Source organism: Heliangelus exortis, chromosome 24 (assembly GCF_036169615.1).
Source record: "Heliangelus exortis chromosome 24, bHelExo1.hap1, whole genome shotgun sequence".
Classification (NCBI taxonomy): domain Eukaryota; kingdom Metazoa; phylum Chordata; class Aves; order Apodiformes; family Trochilidae; genus Heliangelus; species Heliangelus exortis.
Window position 1 is genome coordinate 5,855,561 of NC_092445.1, and position 26,425 is coordinate 5,881,985.

At 52.3% G+C, this 26,425-nt stretch overlaps 1 protein-coding gene across 3 annotated transcripts; it reads right to left on the reverse strand.

Annotated features, from left to right (window-relative positions):
- Positions 1–777: 777 nt before the first annotated feature.
- On the reverse strand, positions 778–25,501 carry RNF19B (ring finger protein 19B). Of its 3 annotated transcripts, none has more exons than XM_071767992.1 (10): positions 25,408–25,501; positions 12,010–12,641; positions 7,517–7,722; positions 5,748–5,892; positions 5,088–5,250; positions 4,289–4,403; positions 3,772–3,912; positions 3,017–3,224; positions 2,100–2,231; positions 778–1,635 (listed from the first exon to the last, which is right to left on the reverse strand). In XM_071767992.1, the coding sequence occupies exons 2-10, from the start codon at positions 12,585–12,587 to the stop codon at positions 1,158–1,160; spliced, it is 2,166 nt and encodes a 721-aa protein (XP_071624093.1). In that variant the 5' UTR covers positions 12,588–12,641; positions 25,408–25,501; the 3' UTR covers positions 778–1,157. The 3 variants fall into 3 exon arrangements, with proteins under 3 accessions (XP_071624093.1, XP_071624091.1, XP_071624094.1); XM_071767990.1 differs by having other exon boundaries at positions 12,010–12,787; positions 25,408–25,476; XM_071767993.1 differs by lacking the exon at positions 3,017–3,224 and having other exon boundaries at positions 12,010–12,787; positions 25,408–25,476.
- Between the last annotated feature and the right edge of the window lie 924 nt (positions 25,502–26,425).

Consider the following 26,425-nt stretch of genomic DNA (forward strand, 5'->3'; position numbering starts at 1 on the left):
GGTCTGAGGCTATGGGCTGAGGGTCTGGGAAAGGGCAGCCCCTCCAGGCAGGATGGTGCAGGCCCACAGGCCAGAACCCAGCACTGGCAGGAACTGGGGATCTGCAGAGAGGGGGAAAAGGAGCAGGGTCAGGGCTCAGAGGAGATGGTTTGGTAGCAATTGTCCTCACCAAGCTTCTGGGGAGGTTGCTGAAAGCAAGAGGCTGGGGACAAGAGTTTGACAAGGTGGCTGCAGAAGAACAACCCTAGGGGGCTTTGGGGAGCCCTCCCTTGCTCCTGGGAGACCCTCACTAAGTGACGCCCTCTGCAAAGCTCCTTGCAGGGATCAGGCACCCATAAATTAGTTACAGGGACAGTAAAGTGACCCCAGCTCCTGGGACTGGGCTGGGAAAGGGCTTGGTCCTGGCAGAGGCTTAAAGACACTTGTCCCCAGCATACCACCCTCAGCCTCCTCACATCCCTTGCTCCCAGCAGCAGCAGGAGCTCAGCATCAGTCCCCCTCTGTCCCCCTCTTCTAACACGCCTCCAGCCCAGCAGCACAGGGAGGAGGGAGAAGAGACCCTTCCCCACCTCAGCTCCTAGACAAAGTGGGTCCAACTATAGCAGGCATCACATGCACGGTCCCCAGGTGTGACAGGACCAGGCTGTGATCAGAGGATGAAGAGGAGCTGCCCCCACTTCCCTCCGCCAGGGGCTGGGGCAGCATTCACAATCGCTGGAGCAGAGGCAGTCAGAGGATTTCTCCACCTGTCCTTGGAAAGGATGACCTAGATGCGAGTGGAATGACAACCAGAGTCTTTATTCAAAGAGTCCCTTAGGATGTTTGCAGACATACAGACACACGTACATATTTACACTCTTACACACCTCACAGAGCTTGAACCAATAAATTAAAACAAAAAGAGGGCGGGGGATCGGGTTTTTTGTTTGTTTTTTCTTCCTTTTTTCTTTTTCTCTTTTTTTTTTTTTAATCCTCCTTTTTTTTATTTTTTGTTTTTTTTGCCACTTAAGAAACAGCAGCTCCCCAAGATGAGGCTGGGCAGCCAGCTGGAGAACCGTAAACAGAAGCCAACATGGACACAACCCTGGCCCCCTCCCCCCCCCCAAAAAAAAAAAAAAAGCAACGACAGCGAGTGTGCTTTTCAGGAGGTGGCTGCTTCATACTCTGGCTTCGATGCACTCCAGGTTGACCATCTCATCCAGAGGGCAGCCCTCGGCTTGGGCACAGTGGCTCAGGTGGGCACTTGGACTCTCAGCATCTGTAGCTTTGGGGGTCTGGGGGCAGTTTGCCACAGTCTGAGAGCCAGGGGAGTCACACTCATCCGAGGTAATGTCTGGCACGTCATCTGACTGAGTGTCGGAACTCTCCAGGTCGCTCCGTATGCTCTCAGGCTGGGCCAGGGTGATGTCCCAGGTTTTGCTGGCAACGCAGTCTTTTTGCTCACAGCTTTGGTGCTTGCAGCTCTGCTCCTGCTCACCTTTCTCTTCTTCTTCTTCCTCCTCCTCCTCCTCTTCCTCGTTCTCCACCATTTGGGTGTGGACGTGCAGAGAGTCCTCTGTGCTGCTGCCACTGGCCAGCTGGTAGTGACTTGGTTTGGCTTCAATGTCCACCTGAATCTCCATGTTATTGCACTCCCTGCAGAAACAAGCGCCCTCACATTATTGGGGACAGTTACTGGGTTCGACTGGGCACCATATCACTGTACTAGGAGGATCACATCTCCCAGATGCTGCTCACCACCCCATGGCTTCCAGGAAACAGCAGCACTCGCTGCTCTCCTCAAGTCCTTCTAACCCCAGCCAAGGTCATTCCCAGGTTGGGAGTCAGGAACTGAGCTAGGAAAAGCACCAGGGTCCCAATGACCAACCAGGAACAGGTCTCGGGGCTGCAGATCTGCTCCTTCTCCTCCACATTACACCTGAGGTTGCTCCCAAATTGTCCCCAGTCCTTCTCCTGTGCAAGGAAAAGGATCGAGCCACCTGCCAAGCAGGCTGGCCCAGTTACAGTCATCTCACCACCCACAGCAGCTTCTCATAGAGAACAGATTTTTCCAGGACTCCTCCTACCAACACTTTTCTCACCATCGAATGTCCTCCTACCTGTCCTGGGGATTGTAGGAGCTGATGATGGAACCAGCCATGGCTCGAGTGCTGGCATTGTCACTGATAGCCCCCAAGCTGACTGAGTCTTTGGGGAAAATTTCCTTCTGGACATCTGCCTGTACTTCCAGTCTGCAGAAAAGAAAAGAATTCCTCAGAAATGCCTGAAGTGGTCCCCAGGGAGCATCAACCAGTCACAGTTCATCACGGGAAACAAAGAAGCCCTCTGCTGGCCCAGCACAGCAAGACAGAGTTTAACTCCAATGGTTCCTCCCATTCAGTCTCATTTTTTACTCCATTTAGGTAAACCCATTCTGTTTTCCATGATGAAGGTAAAACTGTGTCTGACTCATGCAATTCCTGTGAAGAACTGATTCCACAGCTCCAGCACCCAGCTACCATTACATTCCGGCTGCTCTATTAACATGTGTCTCTTAATTACACAGCAAACTGGCTCCCAGGCAAGTTCAGAGGAAAACTGTGGTGTAACCTCCTGACTTGGAAAGCAGTCACCCTGCTTGCTATGGGCCATGGAAGAACAGGGAGGATCCAAGCCTCTAGACTGAGCTAGGAGGACTGTGAGCCCTTTAAACAGGACATGCAGGCATCTCTGCACTGTTCCCAATTAAACTGGAGCATCAGCTCTGCCGTTTCCAGTAGCTCAGTAGGGACAGAAACTTGTTTATCTTTTGTCCTCCTTGCAAGAACCAGCCCACCACTGACTCCAGAAGTAACCTGGTCTGCTGGGACCAGGTTATTCTACAACAAACCAAGAAGCAAAAATACTAGGGCATTCCTTCCAAGCCCAGGCAGGACCACCTGGAGTCCTAAAAAACTCCCCAAAATAAACCTGCTCAACGAACACAGGCCTTGGGAGCCTCTCCCCCATTTCCTGACGTGCCCACCAGCTCAGTTACCTGCTGTACTTGCCCTTGCCCCCCGAGAGGACACCCCCACTGAGGGTGCCCCCCGAGAGGGCTGCAAAGCTGGCTGTCTCGCTGTAGTTGCCCTGCATGACGCTGAGCCCGTCGGTGGGGCTGCCGCTGGTGCTGAGCACGCTGGTCAGCCCCTCGATGCTGCTCTCCCCAATGCTGGGGTTCTTCAGAGCCCGCCAGGCATCAGCCACTGCGGGGAAGAAGAGCAGAGGGATGGGGATCAGCAAAGCAACCGTGGAGCTGGCAGGGGGTCAGGCAGCCTGGGTCTCATGGCAGTGTCTCTCTACCTCAGCCAGGGCAAGGAAGAGCCCAGATCTTCACAAAATCACAGAAAGTTAGGGATTGGAAAGGACCTCGAAAAATCATCTAGTCCAACCCCCCCTTGCCAGAGAGGGGTCACCTACAGCAGGTCACACAGGAACATGTACAGGTGGGGTTTGAATGTCTCCAGGGAAGGAGACTCCACAGCCTCCCTGGGCAGTCTGTGCCAGTGCCCCACCACCCTCACAGTGAAAAAATTCTTCCTAATATTTTTATGGAACCACCTATGCTCCAGTTTATACCTGTTGCTCCTAGCTGGCCACCAGCAGAAGACTGAAGCTTCCAGCCAAATCCAGGTTAAGACAGATGTTCAGACTTGGGACATTTTAAGGCCCTCTATACCATTTCAGCACAAGAGGCAGTGACAATCTTGCTTCCCCCACCCCCCAGCTGTCTTCCCCAGTCATCCCATTTACCTGTGATGGGTCCATCATCTTCATCAAACTCAATCTTCACCCCCTTGCCATTGGCAGTGCTGACCCCACAGCCACCCCCTCGGCACAGCGAGATGGGCACGACGCCGTAGACGTAGGCCAGCATGATGGGGACTCCAATGCCTGGGGAGAAGGACACACTGAGTTATGAGGAGCTTAGGGCTGAGCTGTGTCAGACAGACAGATAGAAAGGGGCCCTCGGAGGTGGGACTCTCTCAGTTGTATTTTCAAGGTCCTATTCCCAATTTTGCAGGCAGACAGTGGAAGTGCCCGTAAAGGGACTCCACCACAGGCTGTGGCATGGGCGACTGGTGCTACAGACAATCCCTGGGCTGTTTCCAGACTGATTCCAGCCCATAAGGATGTGCAGCCTGGATGGGAAATGTGGGTTGTGCCCAGTAAAGCCCACAGCAGCAGCCTGCCACCCCCAACCTCATGGGGCTGGGCTACACAGCTGTCTTGGTGACTACCAGAAAGGAAAGGGACTGTGTCCACTTACCCACACTGACAGCAGCGATGACTGGAGAGGCAATGACAGACAAGGTTACCCCACCAGTGATGGCCAAGTTCCTCTTGTGCTTAGAGGTTTTCTTTCCCTCGTACCTGCTGTGGATCTGATGGAAGGAGAAGCACCAGATGAGAACAGAACCCGGTCATGTGCAAACCCCAGCAGAAGACACAAATAAGCATGTGATTTTACAGCCTTGTCAGCTGCATTAGCCCATCAAGAACTTCATCCTGACCACAGATCTCCTCACAGATCAGATCGAGCAGGTGTGCCTGTGTTTAAGGAAAAGAAGCTGTATTTGTAAATACAGAAGCTGTATTTGTAAATACTGTATTTGCAAATACAGTGCTGACCTGCATTTCTTCTCCTCCCAACACCTCTTTATCAGCACACACAACAGTTTGGGGCAGCAGGGCAGCATAAAAATACGAATGACTGATGTAAGGCACAATGTGATGCTCAGGGTCCACCCACTGTCCCACAGAACCCATCACCGCAGGAGGTGTTAAAAAGGGACCAGGTTTCTCCTTGGCTACTCCTGGTTGTAGGCAAAGGCACAAGAGCAATTCAAAATGCATCTGAGGGGACAGACTTCAGCCTGAAGGGCTATCAGCCACCACCTTCCCTTTCCCCCGACAAAAGGTAAGACAAAGTTTAGCAGGAACAACAGAATTTAGTTCTATGACAAGATCCACCCTTAATATCAGTTACACATTTCTGGTCAGAAGCCTCAAGTACAGAGAACACCTCAACAACTCTTCAGCTCCAGCGTCCTGCTCCCCACACTCACCTTTCTCCCAACATAGACAGGGATGCCAATGACCATAGCAGGAATGGCAATGCCAGCAATGAGGGAAATGCCCACGGGAGCGCCGATCAACGTGCCCAGCTGCCAGAGAATCTTTTTTTTACGACTCCACGGCTTTTTGCCCCAGAATGTACAGCCAGAGGGGCTGAATGGAAGGGGAAAAAAAAATGACATTAATGCCACAGCAATTCCTATGGACTGCCCAGGAAAGTGGTGCAGTCACTGTCCCTGGAGATGTTTAAGGAAAGTCTGAATGTGGCACTTAGTGCCATGGTCTAGCTGATGTGGTGGGGTTAGGTCATAGGCTGTACTTGGTATCAGAGGGCTTTTCCAGCCTCAATAATTCTGTGATTCTTTTTCCCATCAAAATTAATTTGCTCATTAAGGTGATCATCACACTCTTTTTAATAACCAAGACCTCTCACAAATGCAATTGTATCAGCAGGAGCTTTTTCTGGTGTGGAAGAACATCCTCACACTGTGAAGAAACTTCAGCTTTTTGGGTTCAGAAAGAAAAAAATTCTTCTGCCCAATTGGCGAAAAAGGCCAACACTCAAACCAGCTCCCCCGAGAAGCCCTGGAGAAGCTCATGCTGCTTATTAGAACCAGAATGAATGGGGTGGATGCTGGTGCCCTGCTCACCTGAGGTAATGGAGGTCAGAGATCTCCTTCATGCAGAGCCAGCAGAACTCACAGCCACAGACAGCACAGGTCATGTGGTTACAGCTCCCGTCGTTCATCTTGATGATGTAAGCACTGCAACGTGGGCACGGTTTGATGTCATCGGCTGCAGGGAGAAAGTAGGGGTCTGAGTTGGACTCACTGAGCTGCGAGTGTGAAGAACCAATGAGGAGGTTGTGGTTGAAACCCTCCATGTGGGCAGAATGCCTTTGCTACAGGTGAAACAGGGGTGGTTGGGGGGTTGTTTTGTCCCCAGAGCAAGGAGATGATATTGATGAGACAGACCCCACCAAAGGCATTTGCTTGGACAGCAGAGGCTGAGCACAAGTCAGTTTAAAAGTTGATTGTAGCCAGAATGGGATGCATTCCAGAACATGCTGGAAACAAGTCATACCTGCCCTGTGCCAGCCAAGGCAACAGCCTAAGAACGAGCCATTACTAAATCGCTCCACTAAGGTGATTCATGGGCCAAGAGCAACAGAACAATTGGGAGGAGGCATTGGAGGCCTGAACTTGGCCTTCAAAAGCAGCCAAAAGGGGCAGAGGGTCTGCAGCTGCCCACCAAGCCCAGTGCAGAGGTTGCCCAGTCCCCAGTTTGGTGCTGGCAGAGCAAGATGAGGCTCCTTCATCTCTCTCTTACTCCTGATGGCAGTGAGGCAGCAGTTGTCTAGGAGTGCAGGGCTCTGGGCATCCTCTGCATCACTCAACAAGATGAAATCCAGCTGCTGAGACCAGCTTGCACCTTATTAATCACTGTATTGACTCCAGCAAGAATGATGGGGGGAAAAAAACACTGTCTGAAGAACCTCCCTTTCAGTGGCTAAGTGCAAAGCTCTTCCTGGCAGGGCTCTCCTTTAAAAGGCTGTAAAAAACCCTCAGCAACTATGTTTTGCTCTCTGGTTTGTACCACAGGCTATGGCAGTACCTTTGCTGTCCATTATCAGGGACCTCTAACTGGGGTACGTTGAACCTTGACACATCACTAAACTACCTCTGACCCACCCACCACAGCTGCATTGCAACATTTTAACATTTTACCTCCTGCCAGAGAGGGAAAATCAGGGTGTTTTGCTTGGGGGGCATAGCAGGACTTTATGAAATGGCCTCACTGCCCACTTCCAGAGTCAGTAATACAGTTATTTTTAATGAAGAGAGACACGGCAGCTCCTGACAGGCACAGTCTGTGGTCTGGCATTTTTTGCCTGTGCCTGACATTACTAACACCTAACAGTGCACGGAGCAAGGGTCCCCACACTCAGCTAGGCTTCAGTATTATTCTTCACTACCAGAGCAGACAAATGGGAAAATGCAAAGCTGAAAAGTGTCTATTTGTTCAGGGTTTAGATCAGCAAGAAACAAGAATATCCAAGAGCAAAACAGCCACAAGTGCAGCTGGGGTGGATGAGGGGAGCTGCTATGATGTGGAAGGACCCAAGCTCATCACCACCTACTGATGTGTTGTGCCTTCTTGGAGGAGCATGATGGGTTTGTTCTAGGGCACAGGAGAAGGGGAAATCACTGGGAGCTCCTGCCCTTCTCTCACACGTGGCTGCTGGAGACCCCCATCATGCTGTGCCAGCAGTATCCCCCATGGGGCACTGACACCTCCCAGCTTTGATGGAATCGGGGGGGGGAGGGGGGTTGCACCTAAGTGGCTCTTTCTCAGCTTCACAAATGTAACTGCAGCACCGAGTAACCAAACCCAAACCAAAAACCACCTGAATCCATACCTGGCCCGGATTCCTGTCCATAACTGAGGCCTGAGGTGTGCTTGGTCCGCACCCGGAGGGTCTGTGCCCGCTGCTGGCGGGCCATGTCGCAGGTTTGGTTGGGATGCCATATCTGCTTGCAGTGGTAGCAGAACTCTGTCTGGCAGCCATCCCTCTCACAGGTCAGCTTGGGGCAGCTGGCACAGCCGTAGGCGATCACTGCATAGCTGCAGAGGGGCAGACACGCAGTGGGGGATTAGTGAAAGGCAAAGTTATCAAGTGACAGCTCAGCGATCCTTTTAATTCAGCCTGCCTGGGGTGGCATGGGAGGCTGCAGCCACCTGAGCTGCTCTGCTGGCAGCACCTGGTTGGAGAGCTGCTGGGCTGAATTCATAGCCTTTCACCACCCCAACATCATCCCGTGGGGCAGGTCAGGACACCCTCCCACTCTGGGGCTCCTCCATGCAGCAGCCTGCACGCTCAACAAATTCCTGCTCTGTCCAAGCAAGAGCCAAGCTCTGTCAGGCAAGAGCCTGAAATTAAGGAGTGCTAATTGGGTTACTTGGGGCAGATCCTTTCTATCCAGACAGCTCACAATATTGAATTGTCTCCTTGATAACTGCTGGCAGTTCACACACAGCAGAGCTGCCTTGCCTGGTGTACCTGGCCCAGTTTGCTCTTTCTGCACCTGTAGCTAAACACACATACCTAAGCTAAACACACAGTTCCTTAGGACAGGAATATGGGTGGATGGTACGTGACTCAGAGGAGTCCAGGAAAGCTGAGGTTGTCCTAGGAACTTCCAACAAGTGAATGAATCTAAAAAAGTGGAACAAGAGGCGTTCCCACACGCTTTCTGAAGAAACAAGCTCTTGTTGAGCTCCACCAAATTTCCTTTTTTAAAGGGCAGGGAAGAACAATGCTCTGCCTCCGGAACTTGAGTAAAAGCAACTGAATGTGCAAGGGAGACCAGCCAAGTTCACCCAGCTCCCTGCTTCTGGTATCAGCTCCCAGAAGGAAGGCTGCACAGGTCCAAGCAGCATCACCAAGCACAGCTGCAGGAAAGCTGACCTACGCCCATGGAGGATGAGGTTGTTGCCACTGGAAGGGGCTGAACTGAGCCATTCCAGCAGCATCTTCCAGTCCCATGACACTGGTATGAAAAAGGAACATTTTTGTTGTTCATCCTCAGTATTTTTGTTAGTGGTCAGAGGAGAATAACTCCTTTTGAAGGTTTTATATGCAGAGCTTGTGAAGCTCAAGTTGTATTGCCTTGTCTCAGAAGCAGCAGCGTGAGAACCACTGAATGTGTCACACCACAATGATTCACATCCCGTGGGAGTTTGAGCAACTTCAGCCTGCCAGGCTACGACATACCAAAGAAACAACATCTCCACGCATCCCCATCTCCGTGTGCCTCGATGGCTACCTGGAGCCAATATTCCAAGAGAGAGGAGATATAAACGGCCTGGGAGGGGTTGGGAAGGACAGACTTGGCCCACATTAACCCCACATCTTGTTTGAGGAAGATGCTGCTAAGCATCTCCACCCTGCCACTATCACACAGCCAAAAACCTACCCCTGGCAAAATAGAACCTGCCCCTGGCAAAAATAGAAACAGCTTCATCTGACCAGCTGTGTTATGACACACGGGTATTTCACATCATCACAGGGAGCTAAGAAAACTCAGTGTAATATATTAAGTGACCACATCCTCCAAGTTAACCCTCACTGGAGATGTAGAGTGGTTTGGTTGGTTGTTTTTTTTTTTTAGACACTGGAGAAAATCCTGTAAGTAATGAACATCTCTGCTGTTTATATTTTATTCCTAGACCTGAAGTGACAAAAGGAAAAGTTGAACAAGGTGAAACAAACTACATGGCTGCCTATGAGGGAAAAAAATAACACAGCTCTGAATTCAGGGCCAACTAGATAGAAAGAGGCTGTTGGAAGACACGTGCTCAGGGTTAGCCGAGACAGGATGTGGATAGCCAAGACACGGGACATAGACCACTTCCAGGCTCAACCCCAGCAGGTAAAAAAAACCTCTGCCTTTTCCCCAGGCAACAACAACAGCGAGCCCCAGAAATTGCACAGCATCATCCCCAGCCCACTCCCTGGATGGCCATGAGTTGCTTCCATCCCTCCTCCTGCAGGAATCAGAGCCTCACCATCTGCCTCCAGACTCATTCACTGAGCTCAGCCCACACAGCTCTGTTTTCTTTAAAGGTTCCCTTATTCTCCCAAGCTTTGAGAAGAGATGCAGCATGACAAACCCCAGGCCGTGGTGCCACCTGATTGTAGAGAGGAGGGGAAAAAAAAAAACCACCAAAAAACTTAAAAACAAATCCAAAGCTGCAAACATAGAAAATTATTTGTATTGCGATTGATGGTGCATCAATTGACTGGTGTTTCCATGGCAACATGTATCAGTGTTGTGCTGCTTCTCCTCCTCAGCAGTGCAACCCAGCTCTTTCATTTACAGAAGACTGCAGTAGGGGTGTGAGGTACAGGATGCTGTGTGCCACAGGACCAGGGCTCAGTCTGCCACCACCTGGGTGGTGGATGACACCCAGTGCCCAGCACAGCTGTGCACCTGGCCCCACGCTCCATACACCAGCACCAGCAGAGTGGGAAAACCCATTGTAAATAATTCATACCCTGACCTGACATCAGCACAGTGACAGGAGAAAAATTAACAGGATGATTAATCCCCCTCCCTGCCAGAGGGCTGACTCCAACAGCCTTTGTTCAACTGCTATGGACACACCAGCAGTGCTGGTGCACTACACACCAACTGGTCCACATGCTTCTGGGTCTCCAACAGCCCCAGAGTGGCTTCTTCCTTCTGCTGAGCACCTTGGAGGAGGCTGCCGGTGCACATCACCCAGCTCACCCTGCAAACCAGCTAACCAGGGAAGAGGCTTTTTGCTTGAAGGAAGAGCTGTGCATGACACAGGCCTGCCCAAAAACGCCCAAAGCAACGGCCAGACCAGGCTGGGGCTGGGTTACTATCAGAGGTAACACCCTCCAGGCCATGATGGGGCCAGTTCCTTCCACCCAGACAGCCTGGGTGGCGTACATTGAGTTTGCACCTTATCCTGAGCACAGATAAATATCACAGCAGCCAAAGAGCTGAGATTCGGTAAGCAGGAACTGGATTTTCTCTAGCTGGTTAACAGCACGGGCATTCCCTCTGGTATTGCTCTGCAGGCAGCATAACCTGTTCTTTCTCCCTGTTCTTACCCCCAGCACTAATGAAATATCAAGGTTTCAAACTCAATTTTGCTTCAGAAAGGAGCAAAGCTGCTGCTACCTATTACCATCACCCTCTGAAGAGCCAAGCCCTTACACAGCAATGCCCAGAGGCTGTGAAGAGGGTAACCTGAGCCAGGTTAACCCATTTGCATTGGGAGGCTATTACAAGGCTCTGATTAAACCTTCACAACCCTCCCATCACTCCTCCATTCTGACTGCTGGGTCACACTTTCCATTCATGTTCTTGCCTCCCAGAATCACAGCCCAGGCTGAGTTCTAGCTCAGCTTTACAGCCCTTCTCTAAGTTTCCCGAAAAGAGCCCTTCTCCAGGCAGCTTTGGCTTATGCTCAAACAGAAACCTAAAAGAGAAGAGAAAATGAAAGCAACCCACAGATAACTATAAAGTCATCACGCTTGGCTGGGGCTAACTGCTGGACAGACAGACATTTCCTCACTTGAGCAATGGACAATGAGTCAACACCACCACTCCCTCTGTGCTCTGCATTTCATCCTCACTGGGAAAAGGTGACACTAAAGAGTACCTCCTTCCCTACTATAGAAGCTGCTGCAGGGTGTCCCCATGAACTTTCCCCACAGCTGGCAGTGACACACTGGCCGGGAAACTCCACGCTTCCCATTTGTGCAAAAACCGCCCCCCCTACCACCACCACCAAAAAAAAAAAAAAGCAAAATTTTTTTAAAATAAGGGAAACAATGGCTCAGCTAAAAGCCCCTTCAAGTCCCGTTGCTTGTACTCAATTTGTCTGTATTTCCACAGTCCTGAAGCACAAATCCTGGTCCTCTAGTGAGGCAGTAGGGACAGACAAGTGTCACTTTGGCACCCCAGGCCCATCAACTGTCCTGAAGAGACAAGGAACACCTACAATAGGGGCTCCTCATGGGAATGGGACGTGGTAGGACCAGAAGAGCAAGCAGCAGCACGCACAGGTAGTGAGCCAACTATGCTGGCCTGGGACCCCAGTGGGGACAGACAGCACCCTATGGGAACAGTGGGTGGGATGCCACCCCCAAGGCTTGCTGGGGACAAGCAGCATCCTACTGGGACAGTGGATCCATGCCCATCCCACTGAGGACACCATCCCCAGCTGTCCCAGCACCTGCTGGGAACAAACAGCACCCATCAGAGTGGGGGTTTCCCTTCCCTGAGCTACCCCCGGACAGGCAGAGGCAGACGTCACCCCATGGGGACATCACCTCCCCCGGGCCATCGAGTGTCCCCCCTGCCCCGCACTCACCCGCAGTCGGGGGCCGGGCACCAGCGGCAGTCGGGGTCGGCGGCGAGGCAGCGACGGAGCATGAACTCCTCGTACTTGGCGACGAGGTGTGGGGAGTCCCGGAGGAGGCGGCGGATGTCGGCGGGGTTGAGGCGTTCGCTGCACTCGGGGCAGCAGATGTTGACACGGGATTCGGTGATCTCGATGCGGAGGTACTGCCGCAGGCAGGCCCCGCACGACCGGTGCGGGCACGACAGCAACCGCGGGGCGTTTTCTGCCGGCTGCCGCACCAGGCACAGCGGGCATTCCAGCTCCTCTTCACCACCACCCTCCGGGACCACCGGAGCTTCCTCAGGGGGCGGTGGAGGCGGCGGGGGAGGTGGCGGCGGGGCCGGCGGGGCGGCGGGAGGCGGCGGCGGGGCGGCGGGAGGCGGTTCGGCCTTGGCGCGGCGGCGGCTGCCGGCGGCGGAGGCGGCGGCGGCGGAGAAGACGCTCTGGAAGGAGAGGCGGCGGCGGCGGCGGCCGGGCTTCGGGCACTTAGCGGCGGCCGAGTGGATGGAGGAGGAGCGGGGCGACTCGGAGTCCCGTTCGGAGCCCATGGCTACCGGGGCTGGAGGCTCAGCAGCGGGGTCCGTTCACGGAGGAGATCAGTACTAAAGTGGGAAGGGGGGGAGGGGTGGTGGTGGTGGTGGTGGTGGTGGTGATGATGATGATGATGATGATGATGATGATGGTGATGGTGGTGGTGGTGGTGGTGGTGGTGACGGTGGTGGTACCTCCAGACACTGCCTCCACCACGCTACAACGACAGCGGCGCCGGGGCCGAGTGAGTGCGGTACCACGCGCCCCGCCCCGCCCCGCCCACCGCGCGCGGTCCTCCCCTCAGCCGCCGCCGCCATTACGGTTGCGGGCAGCACTCCCGGACGGGCTCGAAGCCCACGGGCCCCGTGCGGCGGGACTGTCCCCATCCCGCGACAGCCGTGACCCGAGGAGCTCTGAAACACCTCGGCGGCGTGGGGCAGAGCTGGGCCTTCTCAGCACCCGCGGATCCCCTCAGCACTCCTGAATCCCCTCAGCCCCCCAGATCCTCTCAGCACTCCTGAATCCCCTCAGCACCCCCGGATCCCTTCAGCACCACCAGCTCCCCTCAGTTTCTCGACGCTTCCAGGGTTTGCCCAGAGCGTGGCTGCCCACCCTGGGCTGGCCCATCACAGCTTCCTAGGCCTCATCCAAATCTTACAGTGGGTTGTGAAGGGGCCTGGGCTCTCCTGGAGGGCTGCCCCTCCCTCCCTGCTTGCTTTTTAATGGGACTTTGTTGGAGATGGGGGGGTCTCTAACGACAGGAGTCCCCTCTAAATTAATTCACCCTGCTGGAGGATCTTGCCCTTTGCTACATGGTCTGCCTCGATGCTGGTGGTGAAGTTGCTTGGAGATTTACTCACCCAAGGATCCCTTTCCTGAGCTCAGGATTTAGACTTTTTCTCACAGAGGCACAAAAACTCCCACAAACATTCTTACTGCAGTCAAGAAGAAATTTAAAAGCCTCCATTCCCATTCAGGGTTCCCCTGTGCCTGCAGGGGTCTGCCAACCTCCACTCCTGTTCAAAGGCAGATAAGTTAGCAGGAAGGATGCTGCTGCCTCTTATTATGCAGGGGAGGCGAAGCAGAAAGGTCTGCTGTATCTATGAAATGCATGCTAAATCAGTGCAGAAGGGGCTGCTTTCCCTGTAGGCTGTCAGCTTCTGACTGGACGGACTGTAGTTATTCATGTGACAAGACAAGTGGGGCTTTGTCACTTGTCTCCCAGCTAACACCATTCCTGAAATAATTTCTCTCAGTGAAGCTGATGTGCATAGTTATTACCTGTCTCCTTCCTGGCTGGAAGCCTTCAGTGCCTCTGGGATGGAGAACAAGGTTTAAAGACATCCCCAGACATTTTTCAGCTCCCTCTCACCTCTGCTGCACTCTGGCATTCCTGCCACAGCACATGGCTTTGGCCCAGCTGGAAGTTTTGGACCATGTTTAGGACTGCCCTCAGCGTTAAATTCCCACCTGGCATTGAGAATGCTGTTATTAACAAGTTGATTGAGCAAGGGAGCCGAACAGTTCTGCTCCAGCAGAGGCAAGGATGCTACAAGGATGTCTGTGGAGCCCCTGAGCTGCTGACCTCTGGTCCCTGGCAGGTCATGGGCAAGCATGAAGATGCTTAGCATTTCTCTGAGAATTCTGATGTGGAGGTTCTGGAGAGCACTGAGGTGGGAAAGGACCTTCTCCCCACTTCACTAGTGGAAAAGAAAGGCCAGAGAAAGAAAGGTGAAGTGTTGTACTGGGTGTGAAACAAGATTATATCGAAATTCGTTACTCCTGTCTGAGACGGGCCAGGTATGAGGAACCTTTAAATGGCTGTCACTACCCATCTGTAGCAGAGACTGTCTTGGTTTGATTTCACTAGAAAAATCATACTCCTGAAACAGAGAAACCTGAGCAGGACTTGTGTGTGGGACAGATCTCCCAGACACACTCTGACAGCTCAGCCCCACATCCTTTGCAGCGCAAGAGCACAGGCTGTAACTAATTGTGGGAAGGTTTCATCTCAAAAGCTAACGTGAGACAGGCCTAAATTACCAGTAGTGCAAACACAGAGAGACAGCAAAACCATCTGAAGTCCCTGGGGAAGGCATCAGCTCACACTGTGCTGATGGGGCAGAAATGACTCTCCATCCCCTTGTATGAGGAGCCATGATACAACTGGGGCTGGGGGAGGTCAGGGTAAACCTGAGGGCCTCATGCTGACTTTAGAGCCATCTTCTCTCCTGAGCTGTGCAGACCTCTTGCCAGTCTTTATATTAAAGGAATTCAATGTTTTTCTGGAGCTCAGAGAGCTGTCCTGACCCAGCTGTGGTCCAGACATACCACCTGCTTGGAAACAAGCTCTCCGTGGCCTAAGTGTTTCTGCGTGGAGAATTTCCGTAGCTCTTGCCAGGAGCAGAGGCTCCAGCTCAGCACGTTCCTGCCTCAGGAATAGTTTGAACCTGGTAGTTTGTTTTTGATTCAAACTAAGGGGGGGCGGGGAAAAAAACCCAGCATCCTGGACAGAATGTGGTGCTGGGAAGGAGAGGGCAGAGAAGAGGGCTGGCAGGAAGGGGAGGTTGGAAAGTCACCAGATTGGGAGTGAGGTCAGCTCAGCCCCTCCTGGGGCTGCAGGGAAACCGTCACCCGTCTGACCATTTAACTGAGGGATATTTGAATAGATAAACATTGGGGGAGGAAAAAATACAAAGGGGGGAGAATTCAAATGCTTCAGTGAACTGCTCTGCAAATCCCAGCTCTGATAGGCAAATTTGCTCTTGCTTATGCTGGCAGAATGCTGGAAGACTACTGACTTCCAACCCCGTTGCTTAAATCAGGGCAGGATTTGGCACAGGCAACTTTTAAAAAATGCCGTATTCCCAGGAAGGCTTCCAGCAGCAGTGCAGGGCATGCTTTTTCCAGGCACCAGCTGGAGCCAACCCGCACTGCCCGGTGCTGTTAGCAGCCTGGCTAACAGCTGCTGGGCTGGGCTGAACCTGCCTTTGGGAAGCACAGGAAGCATTTTCCAGAGAAATCCCCCGGCCACCCACACCCCAAAAGCCCCCACAGAGCAGAGTGACAGCTCTGTCACTGGCTTCAAGGAGGAAGAGCCCGTGATGATGTAGTGAAAACTCCCCCTTAATAATTCAGAGAGTGAAAGCAGAGGCTGGCTGCTGGGAAAGGATTTGGAAACCCATCTCTGACAATGGGAGGATTATGCACAGAGGGACTGGGGTGAGCCATGGCTGGGAACATTGCAGTGGTGGGGCACTGGCAAGCAGGCGTGCCAGCTTAAGTTTGCAGCCGATAAAATAGAAACTCCTGATCTGCCACTTTTCCAGACTCCCCTTTCCTCATTACCCAGCCAGCACAGAGATGGTAAATAACTGCCTGTTGCTCTTGTTCCTGCTGTGCTGGACACAGGGAGATGTTGAAACAGCTATTTCAGGACAGACAAAAAACCTCCAGGTCATTCTGGCACCCAGGTGTGAATGCTTCCCTGGAACAGACTGTTCTCTCTAGAATTACATGGGTCTCCTTGAGGTTTCTCCCTCTTCACCCAGACAGGGATGGGCAGTTGTTCATGGGTCACAGGCTGTATTTCAGAGCAGATGGAGTTTAAATAAAATCCAGCTCTTGTTGCTGCTTTCTGAGGTGGTCACGGACACAATGAAATGGAGGAAGGAGGGGAACAGCTTTACATCAGGAATTCTTCCTGGTTGCTGCAGAGGGACACTTGGGAATGATTCAGCTCTGGTCTCACTGGGCAGGTTGAGACCTTTGGCCCTGCTTGGGTGGGACAGTCAGGGCTCTTAAAGTGATCCAGATGCATCAGGATTTACCAGTGCCAAAATGCAAGTGACAGCTTCCAGGGTCTGTCCCCAAGGACCCCTCACAGGGCACAGCCAGGCACGTGCAGTGACACATGCAAGCAAACCTGGGAGGTTGCTACATGTAGTCACAGCAGCAAGATGAAGGTGGGAGGGACAGACCCAAGTAGCACAGAAGTAATTTCAAACCTCTCTGACGTGCAGTGGGGGGGTCTTCTCCCAGCTCCCTCCCCTGAAAAGTCATGCCATGTGGGCTTCCCTTAAGCCCTCCTCTTGCGGTCCCAGCTCCCTGTGTTCTGAGCAGGGAGAGCAGTTAGGGTCTCTCAGAGGGGTTCAGCAAAGCTTAACCCTAAGAACTGTGAGCTCTCTGGTGAGGGATGCTTTGCATTGAGGGGGCAGCATCTGTGTGTTCAAGGACTGAACCTCACTGGGGTCATTTTCTGTTGGGGCCCTGGGGAAGCCCCAGTCTGTAATGACATGCACTCTGATCATTTCCCACATGGAGATGTCATTAGTGGCCGTTTATGTCTCTCCAGGGAAGACACCCGTGGCTGACGAGGCCTCTCTCCAGTGTGCAAATCTTTCTGGCCTGATCTCATTAGTTCATGTTCTGTTTGCCTCTCATGGTCCCCTGAGATGTGTCCAGGGAAATAAAAGATGAAACTTCCTTTTTTCGCTGGTGGACGTAAGGAGGATTGCCATGGTTGTAAGTGAAGAGCAGAAAGCAGGAGATGGAAGTCCTGGGATCAGGCAAACAAGGCCGTTCCAAGAGGCTTGCTCTGGTTTACTCTGTGGTTACACCTCCTCTCCCCTCCATCTCCCCATCCCACTCCTCTCCTTCCTTAATACCCACACACAGAGAGCACAGCAATCTTCTACTCCCTGTTGTGACTTTCTGGGGAAGATGCTGTCCTGTGAAATCCTGGGAGAGGGTTGCCACATGGAGCTCTCTGAACTCATTGCGTGTCCCTTGCAGAACAGCCCTGCAGATGGGGGAACACTGTACTCCCCCCTTCTCAAAATCCTGAACGGGCTCCTGGATGGAGGTGGGGGGGAGCCAGGGAATTGTGTTGGAAGCTTGGGAGCTGCCTACACGCATGGCAACTCTTGCCAGCAGCTGATAAAAAGAGGTGGAAGATGGGGACATTTTTGTGGGGGGAAGGACTTGGAGGCTCATGTGTCCATGGAGCTCACCATCCTTTCTCCTCTAGGGCTCTGCCAGCCAGGAGGGCCTTGGGCTGGGCCCCATTACTGACACACCTGCATTGAAAGGAGACCCTAAACAGGGAGAGAGAACCACCAGCTACTTCAGCAGTGACGTAAGGGTAGGGAGATTAAGCTATTACTTAGAATAGTGATGTGACATGCTTTTACCTTCCACAAAAGAAGCATTTCCTGTTGTAATAAAAGCACAAGCTGTTCTGATTTCTCTATACACCTGCTTGCTGTACAGCTTTGGGGACAGAAGTGACAACAATCCCTGCTCTCGATTCACTCTTCTTGGTGACCTGATGTCCTTAATGATCAAGGGTTTGTAACTGGGAAGGTTCAGCACAGTTGGGTGCTGTCTTCAGGAAAGTGCTGGTCTGATCCCCACAGTAGGAGGAGGCAGTCAGCCTCCCTCCTCACCCGAGCTGTTAAACAGACAATTATGTGTTTGTCGTTGGCATTAACGCAGGCAAATTAGTCACTGGAGAAAACTCCAGTGCCTCTGACAACTGGCTGTGGCTAGAAGAAGGTGGGGTTGACTCTGGGGAGAGCCAGGTGCCACCAGCAAGAGGCACAGAGATGGTGTGACAGGGCAGGAACCTCGCTGTGGCTCTGGAGGCTCTCCTCTCTCCCTGATGGCAGATGGTTTTTGGGGTACTCAGTTTTGTGTGAACAAACCCAGCCACAGCGGAGGCAGCATGAAGCAAGGTGAAATCTTCAGGAGGACCATTCATGGAGGGCTGAGGAAGGGTTTGTTCTGCCCTGAGGAGAGCAGATGCAGAGAAGCTGGACCACTGGCCTGGGGCTTGATTTCTGCAAGGAGAACAGAGCGAGGCACTGGCCTGATTTCCGGGATAGGAGAACAGCATGTCACAGAGAAGGCATTGAAAGGACCTGGGGCTTCTGCATCAGCTTTCTGTCTCACTCCTGCAGATATGTGGTTGCTTGGGAGTTCAGAGGGCTGAACTGGAGGCTGTCCTGCAGCTGGTGCAGGACAGGAAGCCGTGGGCTTCTCCTGCAGGACAGATCACAAACAGTGTCCCTGTCTCTACTGCAGATCCCTGCACGACTCAGCATCTTTCTCCCTTCAGTGGGAGTGAGGGAACAGGAGCTGGAGGGGGAAGCTTGGGACAAGGCATCAGTTCTGGTGTCCAGACATGCATAGAGACACTGGCAGCCCTTCAGCAGCATCTCAAACCTCACAGCACCTCTGATATCCCTTCCAGCTGGTTTATCCTACAAACACAGGTAGGGTTGGGCACACCACACATTTCCTACATCTGACCCACCCGTTTCCTATTTTGTGCAGACATGACAACTCGTGAGTTAATCCTGCAGGCCATAAACTAAGCTGTATTAGCAGACACCATCTGTCCTTTTTCATTTGCTGATGCACGACCTATTTTGCTGTGTAGTGGAGCAGGCTCTGCTGTTTCAGGGCTTGCGTGTGGCAGTGTCCCTGTTGCCAGGCTATAATCCACTGGTCACAGTGACCTGCTAATGGGAAGAGGCTCCAGTGAACTGAGCACCAGGGGGACCTGCTGTCCAGGGGCAGGTAGTGGCTGGAGCCTGTCCCTGAGACTGCTGGCTTCAGAGGAGGTTTGAGCTCTGATGCCACAAAGCAACAGTTAACACATGGGAAGAGAAAGGCTTTGGAGGAAATTCCAAGGGGAAGAGCATCAAGTGCCCTCAGCAGGACCTCTCTTTACCTGGAACCCCTTCAGCAATGGCCACTGGAAGGTCACCGTCACAAAACACCTCTTTAGAGTCACCCAACCTTCACAGTGCTGCACTAGGTAAAAATGCAGTAAAAGTGGGGAGACAGTTAAAGTGAAATAAGAAAAATGAAAGGGACTCTTTTTCATCTTGGCAGGGTAAGAGAAACATCCACAGTCCTTCACTTGCCAGGAGGTCATTGTCATTATGGGGAGAGTCCTGAACCTCTCTGGTCTCTTCAGGACCACCCAGGAGACCACTAACATAGGGCTTAAACCTTGCATCCGCTCCTGAGGACACATATGTGGTACTTTTTCCCCCAGAGTAACACTGTCTTGGAGGCAAAGTTTCCAAAACACCATCTGGGTATCTGCAGAAGTGCTGTGACACAGAACTCATTCTCACATCAAAGTGGGGTTCATGGGAACAGGCCACATAGTGTTGCACTGGCCCAAGGTAATTCCTGTGCTGTACAGCAGCTGAGCAAAGGCAATCACAACAGGACAGGGAAGGACAGGAAAAGAATCCTTTCCTTTCCCCTCTGAGGAACCTGATCATGCCTTGGAGCAGTCTGGTGACCCTTGTCTGGGTGCAGAAGTACAGACATTATTAAAGGTCATAAAACCATGAGGACATTTCCAAGCCAGTTATAATATTTGACTAAACCAACTCTCAAAGCAATTCCAAAGGTTAGTGTCTTGCCATGTGAAGCCACATTTCCTCCTGAATTTACCAAGTTTTTATTTAACTAAGTGCTGGGGGGCAGAATTTTTCCCTGAGCTCTGAAATAGCGATCAAGTAGAAGAGAGTTGAAGGAGTGTTTTGGACTGACCTTGGCATTAGCCAGAAAACTCCTTTCTGATTTAGCTCAGTTGCACCATTTGGACTTTCCAAGCAACTCACAACCTGCTGGGAAGGATGTGGCCTGAACCGACCCACTTCTGTGCCCTCAGTGGCCTCTGAGTAGCCCACATCAGCTGCTGCAAGGATGGTGCAAGTAGGCTGGCATGGAGTAATTTCCCTTTCCTGTTAGTTCTGCTCTTCTCTCTTCAAAACTGGCTTCAGCTCTGAAGCCCAGGGTTTCCCACTCAGCCGCAGCTTTCATAAGAGGTAACCTCTGCACAGTCTCACTGCCTTACAGAGATTCTTGACCCTGTCACACGTCTTGCTAAGCACTGGATGCTCCCAGTTTCCAGTAACAATAATAAGTCCTGCTTCCTCCTTCCTGTCTTCACTAAGCTTTGCCCAGTGTTCCCTTGCTGTGGGGTCTGCATAAGTTAGGAAAAGAAATAATGACTTCCCTGCAAGGTCCCTACCGCTTTCCTGCAAGGAAACCTTCATCATGTTTTTTGGGGAGAGGGGACAGTGGCTGGTGTCAGCATCTCTATGCTACGAACAAGGTTTTCAGCTTGGGGTGTAAATCCACATCCACCACAACTAGTCCCAGCTTTTCTTATTTCTTTGGGCTTTGGGAAGAGAATTGTCTCAAAATTTTTCATCGATCTGTGGCAAAGGAACAAAGATTCCCCCTTCACGGGCCTCTCCCTTGTGCCGTGTGTGGAAGAGGAGCAGAGAAGTTCAACGCTTCACCAAGACCAGCACATAACCAGATCTGGGAGTGCTGTCAGAAGATGGGAAGAGGAAGAAACAGCCCACGTGGTCAGCCTGGAAAGGGCAGTTCCTGCTGAGAACTGCCTGGGGAACATTCCCACTTTATAACCAGTAACAGCTGTGAAAAGGGGAAAGAGTGATTCTAGTCCTGCCAGCAGCACCTCCTGTATGAAGCCAGGGCTGGAGAGCAGCACATGCTCCCAGCACAGGGAAAACCCGTGTCATTTTCCAGAGGGCTGAGCCAACACTCCCCATGTGGGAAATGCATGAGCCTCTCACTTGGAAAATCAGCTTGATAAGGGTTCCCTTGTCTCAGGTGAGATTTCTCCCCAGCCTAACCATGTCTCTGCCCTCATCCTGGTTCAGTCCAGGGCTGCTCACATAGTGCTGTGTTCAGAACAAGGTGGGAATGGGGAGAGGGAAGCTGTAGTTTGGTGCGTCCTTCATTCTTGGGCCAGTGTGGAAAGGTTAACTGCGCTCGTTCTGCCAAGGTTTGCTGCTGACCCACCCTTTCCTTCCCTCTACTTGGTGCCATGACCACAAGCCCTTTCTCTCTTAACTTCTCTTCAAGCAGAACCCATCTTTACTGTGGCCAGGAAATTCCTCCTCTCCTTCACCCCTCCACCACCCTGAGAAACCCTCTTCACTCACTGGGGCTGAGCTCATCTGTGTGGTGCCTCAGCCAAAGTTCAAACAAACCCCCGTGCTTTCTGAGGAGGATGGACTATGCACAGCAGAAAACTGAGTAGGAGGTTTCTGGGGTGATCAGTGTGCATTGAGACCTCAGATGCTTCTCTGAAATCAGGGCCTGCTGTTGCTCCACAGCATCCTCCTGACAGGGAGGCAGCAGCTATGACTCTTATCCATACAGCCCTGCCTTCTCTGATCTGAGCTGCCATCCCAGTTTCCCTCAGCACCATAAAAAGTCCAGTGCTGGCCACTGGGACACCAGTAGCTGCCAAACGCCTCCCAGCTGCCTCTGAAGCTGCCTACATTTTCCCACCCCCCCCCCTCCCCCCCTCCCCCCCCCCAAACATAAGCCCTGTATCTCTCAGGGCACAACTGTTGGCAGTAACAGCCAAAACCAGAACTGAGACAGCCTGACTTTACATGGTCCCCGTGTTCAGTAAATATTTGAGGAAAAGCCTCCCAAGGCAGCACCAGGTCCTGCATGTTCCTACTGTACATGTGGCTCAGCCACAGCAATACACTGGGGTTCATGCAGCCCTGGGTCCTGCTCCAGCTATTCCCACCAAACTTCCTATGGATCTCCTACAGCATTCACAGCCCAGCACCCAGAGGTGCTGCCCAACTCCAGACACATAGAAACAGCTCTCTCAGTGTGAGATGAACACCAGAACTGCAGCTGGAGAACCTGGCAGTGGACATGGAGCAGAACCCTGTCCCTGGGCTAAGGATCAAGAATGCCTCTTTCCCATCTGACCAGCCAAGGCTCTGAGCCCTGTCAAACCCCAGTGTTTGTTCCTGCATTTTGCAAGCAAGACATGGTGACAGAAGCATGTGTGAGGCAGAAAGAGGAGTGTCAGTGAAGGAGGGAAGTGGGTTTCTCCTGGGTTTCTGTGACCTTTTCTGGTTTGGAAAGAACAAAGATGTGCAGAGATGCTAACAATGCACAGTCAGGGTGTTTCAGCAGCTCCAGCAGCAGAACAAACCTTGTGACCTCCTTCAGCCCAGAGCCACAGCCTTTGGCTGCTGGGATGGAACCAGTGGAAACCCAGCTCCAGGGAGTTGGTGCCTTCACCTGTTTGCAAGGAAAATTTATTTGCAGCCATGAAGCCTTGCTATGAGCACCTTGTCTTCCAGCCCTGGGTCTTGGATACAGGTCCTGCTGTGTGATGGGAACAGTTTTCCTTCTGCTGGCAGCAGCTGAGCCAAGGTCTCCCAGAGACCATGGACAGGGAGTTATATCGGCAATGCCTGTGGCCAGGAGGATCCCACTGACTCCATCCTCACCACCCTCAGAGAAACAAGCATAGTGAATGGCGCAGAGCCAAAGAGAGGGGCTGAGACTGAAGAGTCAAACAGCTCCAGCAATTTCTCCTTGTGCTTCCAAGCCCTTCTTACTTAACCTCAGGGACAAAGTGACAGAGGGAAGAAAAGGAGCAGAGTTCTGTGGAGGTAGGTCAGGAATCATTCACCCCAGAGCTGAGCCAGTTTTTTTTCAAAAAGATAGAAATGTGGATTTGTCCAAAGGGATAATATTTCAGTTGGGAACCAGAGGACTATTGATTACTCAAGTAACCTCAACTATTAAAAAAGCAGCTATTTCAGCAGAAGGAAATTTCAGGCTGGGTTTAAGTAGAGGAGAGAGGGGACTCCAGGGTGGCCCAGGCAGCAGTGGGAATGCACAAACTGCTCTCCTTGACTCAGCTGCTGCACCGCTGCATGCTCAGAGTGGTACGAGATAAGGAGTGAAAACAAACACAAGGTAGGCAACTGTGGAACAGGAAAACAATCACCACCAAGATAGTTTGCAGGATAAGAAGGATTAAAAAGTCTTCCAGGACCTGTCTCAGCTCCCAGGGCCCCCTCTGGACACTGTTCTGGAGCCCCAGGCCCCTGCAGAGGTCCACAGCTCTCTTTTCCCAAGGAGGGCTTGTGTTGCAGGCTGGGTACCAACACCCATCAGAGCCCAAGTTCCCATTTCTCGTGTTTCTGTTACCATCTATCTAGCAGCCCTCGCCTAGAGCAGGGACCAAACACACAGGCAACAGCAGAGCAGTGGTACAGGATCCCACCATGGCACTAGGAGTGTGTCAGAGACTCAGCTGATGTGCAGATGCCAGGCTGTGCAATATTGACATGATCCTTCATTTTGCAGTGTAGGCAAGTTACAGGGGGAACAGCAAGGACAGGAGAGCCAGCTGAGTGGTGGAGGTAAAGGACTAGGAAGGTTGATTTGGCCTTTCTGCTTGTAGGAGGTCCTGGTGCCATTACCCCACTTAAATTTGGCATAACTTGGCTGACAACATGGCATCCTACTCCTAAAAGCCTCCAGGTGTGGGGCTTCCAAACCATTGCTCCCACACAAGTCCCACACAGCAGCACAAGCTGTTGCTATTTGCAGAGTTACCATAAAATAAGCAGCAGCCTGGCCACTCCCAGTGGCTCCTGAGAGGGCAGAATCTTTGTGCAGAAGGATCTTACAGCAATAGCCTCCCCTAATTAAGTGTATTTCTGCTCCCTACTGCAATTCTCCTCTCTCAGGTACACTCAAGCATTCCTGGCCACGTTTTTCCCCTGGCCCCACTGCTGCTCTCAGGCCTTTAAATGCCACATGAAAGGTATAGAAGTTGTTTCAGCAAAACAGCCCTGACAGGAGGATTGGCCTCTCCTTGTTCTTAAATTTCAAACAAGGTTTCTTCAGCCCTACCAAATTTCTGCTCTGGGCTTTCTCCTTCTCCACCCCAGTCCTGGTTTCTGACATCCAGCTGAGGTTACCAGCTTCTACCCCAGATGTACTTCCCTCAGACAGAGACACACTGGTAGGCAAAAGGCCCAGGGGAAAACCCCCTTTCTGGTTTGCTCATGCACTGCAGGGCAGTGCTGCCCTGACCTCCTCTTGGTATGAGTCCACCCCACACAACAGAGCTGGAGCTGTAAACCCTCCAGCTTTGTCAAGCCTTACAAAAGTGAGCCCAGCTTTTTGGGTTAGGAAGAGGGATGAAACTCAGATATGGACCAGCCCAGCACAAGGGTCCTGGGATGCTGCAGGGCACAGAGGTGACCCTCACCCCTGGCGCTCCCCACCAGCAGAACTGATCCGGTTACGCAACCCTTACGCTACAAGGCAACATGACACCCACAGCCCTTTCAAGGACTTTGGTTATTCTGCCTTTAAGGTTTGCTGATCCTCCAGATCCACATCCAGAATGCTCCCAGCAAGTGCTGTGCTCCTGGCTGCCTTCCCCACGATTATTGCTTCCCACACCAGCAGGTTAGGTGCTGAGGCTGCTGTAGATGTGCAGCTCAGGATTCCCACCCCCACCCCCAATTCTGGGTCCTGTCCCAGTGCACCACCTCTGCTCCAAGCCTCCTGATTAGCTGGATGCACCTCAGGGGGGACCAGGTCTCCACACTCCACACTTCATCAATGATTCATGCTCTAATCCCAAGAGGGAACTCCAGTTCCCTTTTCCCAAGGGAACCAGAGCTGCTTCCCAGTTCCTTTGTCCCATCCTGGTATTTCAGGTACTCCTGGCTCTTCCCAGCACAGTGTCAGTGTCACTGGTATCCTGGGGGGGGGATGCATTTGCAGTTTCTGCACCAGCTAGCCAGGCTCTGACCCTTGGGCAGTCTCACTGCCCAAGAACCAAGCCCTGGTGTGCCAGCCTGTTTAGGGCACTGTACAATATTGCTGGTGCCCAGGAGCCATCCCATGTTAGGCAGGAAGCTGCCGATGCAGGCTCTGATCCCACAGCCACCCCTGGAGCCCACCTTGTCCCACTGCAGCATCTCTTACCTCACCCTGGAGCCCACTCCTTCTGCAGCTCTTCCCTCCGCAGTCTCCCCAGCTCTTCCTTTCCCACTCCCCTTCCCTCTGCACCACCTCCCCGGTGTGATGTCAGCCCAGCCCAGCCCTGCCTCCTCAGCACCCCCATCCCACCTCACTGCCACTTCCTTCCCTTCCACACGGTTGCCACAGCGACGGGAGAGGGAATCCCAGGCTCTGGTCCTCCAGCTCACTTGGTATCACTCACTGCAGCCTTTCCTAAAGAGCTTGGAGGACGGGGTGACAACAGGGAACAAGCAGCAGGCATAGGCCAGCCATGGGGGAACCGTGGCTCAACATTCCTGAAAGGGAAAGGAGAGCAGAGGCAGGCATGGGTAGCAGGCTTGGACAAAAAAAAGGCACTCACCTTTGTGGCAGCAGTTCCCACCCATGTCCCCAGAGCTCTTTCTACCCCCTCGGTTCATTGCTTTCAGCCACTTCTTTGTTCCTCATCCCCAAGCACTCTCTCCATTTCAGGGCTGCAGTTGTCCCAAGGAGAGGTTTGTGCCCCCTGCCCACAGCACTCACTGCAGTCACTTCCCCTCACTCCTGGGGCAAGGTCAGAGGTCAGTTATCAGAAACTTCAAACCAGCTTGGGAGCGCACTGACCACCAGGAGTCAGTGGGCTCATTATGACTAACCACAAACCCACAGTGGAAGGTTTTTCTGCAATCTCTCTTTCACAGATGAAAAGGAGAAGGGCAGATACTGTATTTTTAGGACTGCAGCACATCTTGAATGGAAAGAGGTGCCTCAGGGCTTTTCATCCCTCCCCCCATTCAAGATACTGGTTTTTTTCAGCAGAAATATTGCTGCATTAGAGAACAGGTCACTTCCTCTATCAGTGAGAATTCAGTGTCCTATTTGATGCTGGTCCTTGTGCTATAAATAGGATTTTTTCCCCTTTTATAGCAGTTGAATAATTGTGTGTATGAAATAGGAACACAGTATTCAAGAGTGCCTGATAAGCAGCTTGCTGGAGCAAAAT

Excerpts from the sequence above, each read along its gene's own strand:
- RNF19B (XM_071767992.1), bottom strand. The coding sequence starts at position 12,587 with ATGGGCTCCGAACGGGACTCCGAGTCGCCCCGCTCCTCCTCCATCCAC. Across the intron at positions 3,225-3,771 it reads AGATGATGGACCCATCACAG|TGGCTGATGCCTGGCGGGCT; the intron begins GTAAATGGGATG and ends TCTTCCCCGCAG. Across the intron at positions 2,232-3,016 it reads GGCAAGGGCAAGTACAGCAG|ACTGGAAGTACAGGCAGATG; the intron begins GTAACTGAGCTG and ends TCTTTTCTGCAG.